Raw genomic sequence first — 10059 nt, 5'->3', positions numbered from 1 at the left:
CCTCGCAAACGAAAGAGATGACTGCGGAGATAAGGAAAGGATACGCAAAGGGTATTTTGGTCTTTCCCTCTCTGTATAAAATCGTAAATTGAAAATTTTCTCCCGATTATATAAACCTGCCTCTGAAAGCTATGAATTACTTTTGTGGTCTTGCTTTTAATCTCGGGTTTTATTTTCAGAAATTATTTTTGATTGCAAAAGAGGAGAATTTCGTCCTGAAGATCGTCGCTCCTGGCTGCGGATAGAAACCCTAGAATCGTCGTCGCGCGTCGTGCGCTGCTGAGGTCCGTTGATTTTCACGTTTGAATCTAGTCCTTGATTCGTTCTGTGTATATTCGTTACTGGAAAGTATGAACGCGTTCGATCTCTGCGGATTTTTTTCCCTGCTCAAGTTGAATGCCTCTGGTTTGCGTCCGGCCGGCGCCTTTGAATCTTGTAAATTTCAGCCCTGCAATTATCCGGTGAATTGGACTGTCTGACCTAATTACAATCTTTGCAGATTCTGTTCTATTGATTCTCACTCGACTTTTTCGCTCTTCGGCTTTTGATACATTCTAACAAATCTGTGTACAATGCTTTGCGTGATTCGGATTTCTCAGATTTCATTCGTCTTTCTGCTCAAGCAGTGGACGATATCTGAAGCTTCAATTAGAGACTGACGGTGCAAAATACATGTCCTCGCTCAAGTTGCTGCTCCTGATTGTACAAATCATATCAATATGAGCTGCTTAATTGCCAAAACGTGAATTCTGCTCGAATTTTCTCTGAAACTGCGTCTGACCCGAGATGTACAGAGGAGGCTTAGACAGATTCAGAAAGGCTCAAACGTTGGAGCCATTCTCTGTCTCGAAGAATGCAAGCTCAAAAGCCCCTTCCCTTTCCCCTCCTGCTCCCAACAGCCATCCTCGAGCTCCCCCTTCAGAATCTCACCCTCAGACGAAAAATCAAGCTTCATCCGAGCCTTCACTTCAGCATGCTACTCAGATCGGTGGTGGGCAATCAACCTGGCAACCCCCGGATTGGGCAATTGATCCGAGACCTGGTATTTACTACCTCGATGTTTTGAAAGATGGGCAAGTTCTTGATCGGATCAACTTGGACAAACGCCGGCATATATTCGGCAGGCAGCAGCCGACTTGCGACTTCATCCTCGACCATCTGTCTGTCTCTCGTCAGCATGCTGCCATTGTGCCGCATAGAAATGGAAGGTTAGTCCAGTTTCCTGCTCTTCGTTATTCATCTGATTCCACCAGAGATTTCATGCTTGTATGGAAAATTTGGAAACTTTGATTTAGTACTTTTATGATTTCTTGATATTTACCAGATTTCAGAAGTATTTGCCTCAAATTGAGGAGAGAATGTATCTATGCTAATTTAAAGAAATGTTTGCTTCAAGATCAAGTAAATTTCCCTCGGTTTTGCGGTTTCTTTCTATGGTACTTTTGTTCAGTCTCTGGAAAAACCTCCCCATTTACGATAATGCATCAATCTCTCTAAGTTCTGTCCATTAATGGTCTTTCCAGCATATTCGTGATCGATTTAGGATCAGTCCATGGCACATTTGTGGCCAATGAGAGGCTGAAGAAAGATATCCCGATGGAGCTTGAAGTGGGCCAATCTGTGAGATTTGCGGCCTCAACAAGAACTTACATTCTGAGGAAGAACTCAGCAGCCCTCTTTCCCAAGCCGCCGCCCCCTGCCGAGATTGATCTCACCTCGCCTCCGGACCCATCAGACGAAGACGCTGTCCTCGCATACAACACGACACTTAACCGTTATGGCCTGACCAAATCTGACCTTTTCCCCGAATCTGGGAGTAGCCCAAGAGACAGCTCTGAATCTGGGAGACTTGCCAAGAGGCGAAGACGACTACGGGTGGCGTTCAGGGACCAGGTGGGAGGAGAATTGGTTCAAGTTGTTGGGATTTCAGATGGAGCTGATGTTGAGACGGAGCCAGGCCCTATTGGAGTGAAGGAGGGCAGTCTCGTGGGCAAGTACGAGTCCCTTGTACATATCACAGTTATTCCAAAGGGAAAGGAGCATATGTCCTTGAAGGAGGAAGGGTTCTCCCCTAGAGGAGTCACTGACAAGCTGCAGCAGGCTCTGAACAAAGTAAAGAGTTCAACAGGGAGGACAGTTGATGGGCTGTATGGGGATATCTTTGCTGGAGGCCTTGGCTCATCATGGGCGTACTCGTCTTCTGCTGCTTTGCACTCTCCGAATGCTGCCGATGAGAGTGCGGTTGGGTCTGGTCAAATTAAAGATCATGACAAGGGCTGTGACAAATATGATGGGAAGCATGATCCCACCTTTGGCGATGACGATGATGATGACTTATTCGGGCATTAGTGTTGATATATTTGCCAAAAACTATGTCACATGCATTCAGTTTGGCTTTATGATCATCTTCGTTCAACTGTAAATTGAGATGTTTGGTGTGGTGCACCCTCATGAACACCCCCTCTTCCCCCTCTCTATTCTCTCTCTACTCTCCCTCCTCCCCTCTCTCTGTACTCTCCCCCCCCCTCGCATTCTCTCCAATTTCCCTCTCTACTATTGTCTATCTCTCTGTTCTCTCCATTTCCCTCTCTACCATTTTACATATCTGTCAATATCTATCAATCTACCTATATAACTCCATTCTTATATACAGATTTACTTATCTTCCTATTTACTTAGCTATACATTTACCTTTGTACCTCTCTTCATACATGGCCATCTTACTATATACCTATCTACCCATCTACCTTTCAACAAATCAACCTATCTATTCATTTAGATATTTACCAACCTTTATACTATGCACCTAACTGACAACTAGACATGGTCGTTCTGTTCTGTTCTTTTGAAACGAACACAAAATTCGCACAAAAGAACTGCACAGGCCCTTGTTCTTTGTTCTGTTCTTTTTCTGTTTCAAAAATGAACAAAATTTGCACATTCGCACAAACTCGCACATTCGCACAAAATTAGACTAAAATTCGCACAAAGCGAACAAAAGAACAGAACACGGGTCTGTTCAATGTTCTGTTCGAATTCGTTTCTGTTCTGTTCGGAAAACCAAACAGAACGAACAATTTGCACAAATTCACACCAAAAGAACAGAACAACCATGTCTACTGACAACACGCATACGGTTCTTCCCATGTATCCACCTACTTTTCTATATGGCTATGTACCTATTTTCATATCTACATGCCTATATTTCTACTTATCTGCCTATATCTCTATCTCTACTTTTTATCTACCCCTTGAGCACCTTTTATCCATGTGCCCATCTTTCTATTTATCTATCCCGATACATTCACATACCTTGAAATCGAGCAATCGACCAATCTAAACATCTACATGTCCAGATATGTTCATCTATCTATCTAATTAATGACGTATGCACATGTATACCTACATGCCTAACCACTAATATACATTTCTATAGTTACATATCTCTACCTCACTACCCAAGTGTCTAGTGAATGACAGTCTTGGTGTTGATTCGGTTTTAGGAAACCCGAACCTCTACCTAAAATTCGGTGCAGTCTTGATGACCAGTTTTGTCCGGCCTTGGTTTGTTCAGGCCTACTAGTAAATGATGAAGTTAAACCAGAAAATTCAACATCGTAGTTAAAGTCAATGAAGGAAATTAAGAGTCAATATTAAATGATAAACCTGCTATTTTGTTCATGGATACAATGCAATAAACCACAGAAAAAAATTGAAATGAATTTCCAATATTGCCAAAGAGATCCCTCTTCATCCTTCTGAGTTTGACCGAAGATATCTTTATAATTATTATAAAGAGAGAGAGAATGATCCCTCTTCATCCTTCTGAGTTTGACCGAAGATATCTTTATAATTATTATACAGAGAGAGAGAATGATCCCTCTTCAGTCCTCTGCTACTCTCTCAATCTCATTCTTTCCTCTCACTGTCTCTCCCTTAATCCCTCTTCGTCTTTCTGTCTGGCTCTCTATCCCATGATCCCATGAAAGCCACCTATCCCAGTGCTACGACCACTAGTCACAGCCCATGCCACTGCCGCTGCCAACTCAGTAAGGCCTCTCTACCTCTCTATCTCTCTCAATCTCTTATCCTGATAAGTTTCTCAGTCTCCTCCTTTCTATCTCTGTCAATCTCTCATCCTGATTCACTTCTCTCTCTCCCTCTCTCTTTCTCTCTCACAATCTCTCGTTCTTCCTTGCTCTTGCATTATTTCCTTCTCATCGTCTCCCCCACTACAATTCTCTCAATTGCTCTCTTTCCTCTCACTGTCTCTCCTGTGCTAGATATGTTGAGGGACAGAGAGAGGGAGATGGAGAGAGAGACACACACAAATAGATAGAGAGAGTGGCATGGCAGAAGTGTGGTAAAAGAAGATGGTGCTTCAACACTCTCTCTCTATCTTGCTCTCTCACTCTCTCACCATCTTACTCTCTCACTCTCTCTCTCCCCGTCTCTTCCTCTCTCCCTCTCTCACTCTATCTTTTACTCTGTCCCTCTTGCTATTCTCTCATTCTTTCTCTTTCACTCTTTTATTCCTGCTCACTCACACTCTCTCCCTCTCTCCCCCTCTCTCTCTCTCTCACACACACACCCTTCTTTCTTTCTCACTCTTTCGTTCTTTAAGTTATATTAGTCTACTATTTAATAAGTATTTTTAAGTTTTTTGTAAAGGAAAATTAGAGAAAAACAGATACATCCATTGGCACTTAGTCGATGTTCAACAGAATGCCTCAAAGAGGCCGTGCCACGAAGTAGAGTGTTACTAGCAGTATCCGTATGCGTTATCCGTGTTCGGATAACATGTTATTCGTACACTAAAAAATGTAGAACGTGGACGATGTCAGTATCGGATATTGATGCCGGATATTGCTATCAATTAATGAACGGATAACAATATTGGATATCGTTAGTATGATAACAATATCGATGTCGATATTGTTAAGAGGATAACAGTTATGATGTTGATTACAATATTGGTACGGATAAGGGATTATGAACATGGTACACATGTCTTGGTAATATCGATTTTAAGAAGTTTTATCCAATATCCACAGTAACTGCCTCGAGTTTAAAGTTTCACCAATCGTTGCCCATAAGAGCAAGGTGCTCCTGTTTCTTTGAGGGCATCTGGAAAATGATATCCATCAATATTTTTCAGCAGTTTCAGAGGATTTATGACATGTTTTTTCTGTTTTCCTTTATTTTTCCTCCTAATGATTGTTAATATTTTGCCACTTTTAACGCTCGGATTTTATTTTCTAAGGAGGCCATAGTAAACAAGCACAAATGAATGTTTTTGGAAAAATCATACTAAATGTGGAAGTATCAAATCCATCGTCAAGTTTGAGATGATTTTTGGAAAGTCGTAGACTGCTTGTTGCAGATAATTGATTATATAACAGATAATGGCCGACGCACAATAGGAACATTGATAGACAGTGCATGTACATTGGTAATGTTATGAGATTAACGATAAATTAATGTTCCACTTTGATGTCAAATTGGGGAAGTCAGCTAAACGTACATTATAAAAGTAAAGATGATCCGTAAAACAACTAAACATAACAAACAGCATAGACTTTCATTCCACAATCCATCCGTTTCCCTCGTTGTCGCTTTTCGGTGATGGATGTTGACTTTTAAAGAGGCTATGGGCGACCTAAAACTTGACAAAGTTAATCATTGCTAGGGTGAAGTTGTAGCGGGTCTAATAGGTGTGGTCAACCTATGGCTAAGAAAACAGATCACGGCTCTCAGGGATGTGTGGCTCTGGTATGGGCTCAATTTGAGTGAAGTACAAGCTTGGAAGGTTCGTATCGAACTGGCATCGATCAATTCAGTTTGCTCCGGTCAGAATTGAGGGGCATTGATAGTGATGTCTCGGTAATTTATTCCAAGCCTTCCATTACTATCGCCGTCGTCTTCAGAGCCAGAGCTGATGACATGCACAATTGAGTCTTGTGGTTTCTTCGCCAGGCGTTAAAGGAGTAGTCTCATACTCCGATGTGGTAGGTGTTGATGTTGTGTTGTTGGTTTATCACCTGACCTCATGGAACCTATCATAGTCTATATGACTTAGGTAATATGGCGTGTAATACTCAAATATAAAGTAAAAAAGTATCATATGGCAAACAAGCTGCATAGAATATACTTGTAGTAAGAAAAAAGTTCTGAAAAAAAGTGTTTCTCCATGTTTGGAAAAAGGTTAGATTCATCATAACAACTCAGCACAGACTTCATCGTAAATCCGATGCGATGCAACCTCACAGGCGTCCTACAGTTCCAAAACTACTGCGACATCTGAAATAAAAGCCATGTCACTTTACCATCCATATGTGTAAAATAACTTAAGATAAATTAGAATCTTACCTGATGTATCTGGGTCAACATCAATGCCATTGTCAAGAAAAATGTCATACCATTTAGTTCTTCCTCCTCGACATCAACACTTTACACGAACAAGTGCCTCAATACTCATCCCCGCCAAACGCGATCTACTAGCGAGAACAACCGTTCTGAGGGAGCACTTGTAGCAAACACTGATAGATATTCACATGGAATTTTTGATAATGTTAGGTAGACAAGAATACCCTTAGTACCACACCAGGCACATGCAAAATCTCCCCATCCTTGTTGTGTTGTATGTAGGAATGTCTCTAATTCCTTCAAAGGGGAAGCTGGCGAAGTTGTTATTGTAGATAGTTCGCTGCTAAGGGCCTGACTGACCCAAGCCTTTGATGGTTGTTGTCGGGGCATGGTTGTGTCGCGTCGGTCATGGAAAAATGCCGGTGTAGTAGGGAGAATTCCTCGAACAAAGTGATACGACCTTCAAATAGGATGCCTCGTCAAACATTGACCCCTTGCGAAATGGGTCAAGTAATGAGGCATCTAGGACGGCATCGTTGTTCCACAACAACTTCTCATAATCGTCTAGTTTTGTCTACATGGTGACAATTGCATGCAACAATGATGCTCGTTTATCTTGTGACAGTCTCTTGCCCGTGAACATCGTGGACTCAACAATCTGCTTCATGGCGTTCTCCATGTGTCGTTCTAATGCCCACACGAGGAGGACATCCCCAATAACAGACTCCGACATCTCGTGCGTGCTACTCCATCGTGTCACGCAGTCAAGTGAGGGAAATCTTGGCTTTAATTTATGTGTCATGCATAGATCATCATAACACATGTGTCGCTTTGTTGTTCGATGAATAGCTCGAACTATTGTTTTCACTTTAGTCACTATGTCCCCAAGCAAACCGCTGCGCCGCTGCAATGAGACGTCCTCTTCATCCTTCTCCACATCTGATTCACTGTCAAACATGTCGGCAGTCATGCCATACAGTCTTCTTCCTAATATGATCATCATTTTTTTGTAGCTTGATGTGTTATCAGCAGTAACCGCACATAACTGCAATGGAAAGCACATTAAATATTAGAGCGTACATTGACAAGTATTAAGTACAATGGTCTTAACATTACTCACCTTTGAGTCGAGTTCATACTCTTCAAGCACCTCGACAATAATTTTCGCCATAGACTCCCCATCGTGCTTTCTACAAAGCTCGAGAATGACTAGGACAAGTTCATAATACGTCCAATGAGCGTCGATCTAATGAACTGTTATGCCCAGAAGTTCACAACCATCTTCCGCCATCCAACTATTAGCTATCACCGCCACACGGTCGACATCTATTAATCTGTGACTCCTCCATCCTCTCAAGTAACTTCATCGTCCATGCCTTGATGACTCGTGCACTCGGCGAAGGTACCTCACTGTATGTTGCAAATTTCCATGTCTCTTTCCTGTTGGGTTCTAGAGGCCTTGACATGGATGAAGACGAAGATTTCAAGCAGCAGAAGACATGTAACAGAATCATAATGACATCATTAAAATCATGAAACAAAGTACCTTTGCATGGATCGCATATGTAATTTCTTGAATTCCGGAGCGAGACAAGTTGAGTTGCTCAAGTGTGAAGTCTCTAGACGTATCCACACGATTCTCGGCATGTCGAATCTCTTCCTTCTACTTGACGAGCCCCGTTCTTTCTTCGTCGTCGTCGATACGTCGCCCTGATCGCATTAGGAGTGGAGAGGGATTGTGGGGAGAAGGGAGAAGGAGAAAGGCCCCTGAACAATTCTACATTGGTGAATTTTTTTTAGGGCCTTTTCCGATTTATATTAATTTAGTATTTTTCATAAAAAAACCCCAAAACTAAAGTATATCTTACGACGTCTAAAAGATAATTTGTGTGTGACCCTCTAGGCCAATATATCAGTCTTGTTAATGACTCTAGCGGCCCAATAACCTTTATTGGCTTTACAAATTAATTAACTATATCAACATATAGATTAATTAATGTCAGATCGATTCAACTCAATCGATAGGTTGAGTCTCCAACACGTGGGGTGCCAAGCTACACCTTGTGTTCTACAAGATACAAAGGAGTATAAACCGACTCACTCATGAAACTTGTTCGTCATTGATTACCGTGTACATATAATCCCTCATTCACTTGACGCTCCTTGGATGACTTAGGGTATGGTCAGCTGTCAAACCCTAATCGGTCATCCGAGTTAGTACAGATGTATTTAGAAATCATCGAAGAACTCTTCTCTGATATTTCACTGCCTTGGCCAATGACTTCATTGCATCGTCTTCCTTGAGCTGTCACCTCTTATACCGAAGGTGGACGATCCCATATTGACCACTCAATCGTCTTTGTGAACTTATTGATGCACTCAGACTAATACTATTTAGAATCTCGTGATTAGGGACACGTAGGTCATAGTCAAAGTACAACTCCATGTCCACTGATGTCTTTGGTGTCTCATGTCTAAGGACCACTTGTACAACCGTGAAGTGAATCAACCTAATCGACAGTTCGGTATAATACCGTTCAAAGATTCGTACGGATGAATTGAGTGAACTCTTTCCATTAAAGAGCACTCACTATCTATCATTAGTGTCTCTACACTAATGGCTATGGGAACGACCATACTCATCATATGAGTGATGCCAAATAGTGATATTCTATCAGGATACTTTAATGTCTTTCGCGTTTATACTTTGAAGAATATTAAGAACATATGTTTAAAGCCTGGTGATTTATATATTACGATCTTATCATAATTCACTAAGTTTGATCATGTATTCATGGACTTCATTATAAATATCACACGTGCACTATAATGAATATGTTCTATTAATGAACATAGAACGAGATGTAGAATATGTGATTGGCTTGACGGCTACATATATTTTCATTACTTCCAAGCATCTGTATCGACCCAACGCCATGGCAAGTGTGTGCGACAAACTAGCCAGCTAATGACGTCCTTGGTCTGTTTTGTGTTCAACCCCTCAATGGTCGTCTTTTGCCAAAGAGACTTGATGTCCCGTAGTCTGTTAAGTCATCTTTACATCGTTGCGTACTAGTGCTGTCCTTCAGCCCATCATGTTATTTTGGATGAACGAATTTGAAATGACGCCAAAAGATATTTTTACTACCGTCTATTGGGCGCTTTAGATGGATCGCCTTTCTTGCATTCTTCATGCGACAAATTTCACACTCGTATGTCGAATCCCCAATAACTGTGAAGTACTTTAGTATGGGTGACCATTTTGCTCGTCCACGAGGCTCCAACGCATTAACAGTATGCTCTACTGGTAATTCCTCAAACACCAATTCCTCATCTGTTTGGGGTAAAGTGCTCTCCGTTGTTGGCATGGCAGCTGCTTGGGTGAAGTGTAATGTACGGATGTTAAAAAAAAGAACCCTAAAAAGTATTTGAAAAATAAAATATCACCATAAATAATGTGATTAATGGAAAGAGAAAAAAGAAGAGAGAAGAATTTGGGGCAAGAAGGAATAATTTTTATTGCTAAACTGGGCCCCCTTTTATAGAAGAAAAACTTCACTTGTTAGAAAGGGAATATTCCCAAGGAATATTCCCTGTTTCCAACGGTCATATATTTTGAATATATGACTGTTTGAAACAGAGAGGTCCAGCTGCTTTTAAAGTAGCTGGACTCTCCAACGGCTGGGTTTCAGC

General features: G+C 41.4%; 1 protein-coding gene and 1 long non-coding RNA gene across 5 annotated transcripts; one reads left to right on the top strand and one right to left on the bottom strand.

Moving 5' to 3' along the window:
• The first annotated feature begins 152 nt into the window (after nucleotides 1–152).
• LOC144713000 (SMAD/FHA domain-containing protein) lies at nucleotides 153–2423 on the top strand. Of its 4 annotated transcripts, none has more exons than XM_078587452.1 (3): nucleotides 153–284; nucleotides 627–1208; nucleotides 1524–2423. In XM_078587452.1, the coding sequence occupies exons 2-3, from the start codon at nucleotides 787–789 to the stop codon at nucleotides 2347–2349; spliced, it is 1248 nt and encodes a 415-aa protein (XP_078443578.1). In that variant the 5' UTR covers nucleotides 153–284; nucleotides 627–786; the 3' UTR covers nucleotides 2350–2423. The 4 variants fall into 4 exon arrangements, with proteins under 4 accessions (XP_078443578.1, XP_078443575.1, XP_078443577.1 ...); XM_078587449.1 differs by having other exon boundaries at nucleotides 600–1208; XM_078587451.1 differs by having other exon boundaries at nucleotides 155–435; nucleotides 600–1208.
• Nucleotides 2424–6131: 3708 nt separating this feature from the next.
• On the bottom strand, nucleotides 6132–9876 carry LOC144713036 (uncharacterized). Its single transcript, XR_013583941.1, has 4 exons — nucleotides 7913–9876; nucleotides 7487–7824; nucleotides 6370–7411; nucleotides 6132–6300 (listed from the first exon to the last, which is right to left on the bottom strand). It is a non-coding gene; the product is annotated as an uncharacterized LOC144713036 (long non-coding RNA).
• Nucleotides 9877–10059: the final 183 nt, after the last annotated feature.

Source organism: Wolffia australiana, chromosome 15 (assembly GCF_029677425.1).
Source record: "Wolffia australiana isolate 7733 chromosome 15, ASM2967742v1".
Lineage (NCBI taxonomy): Eukaryota > Viridiplantae > Streptophyta > Magnoliopsida > Alismatales > Araceae > Wolffia > Wolffia australiana.
This window is presented reverse-complemented; position numbering and strand designations above follow the sequence as displayed.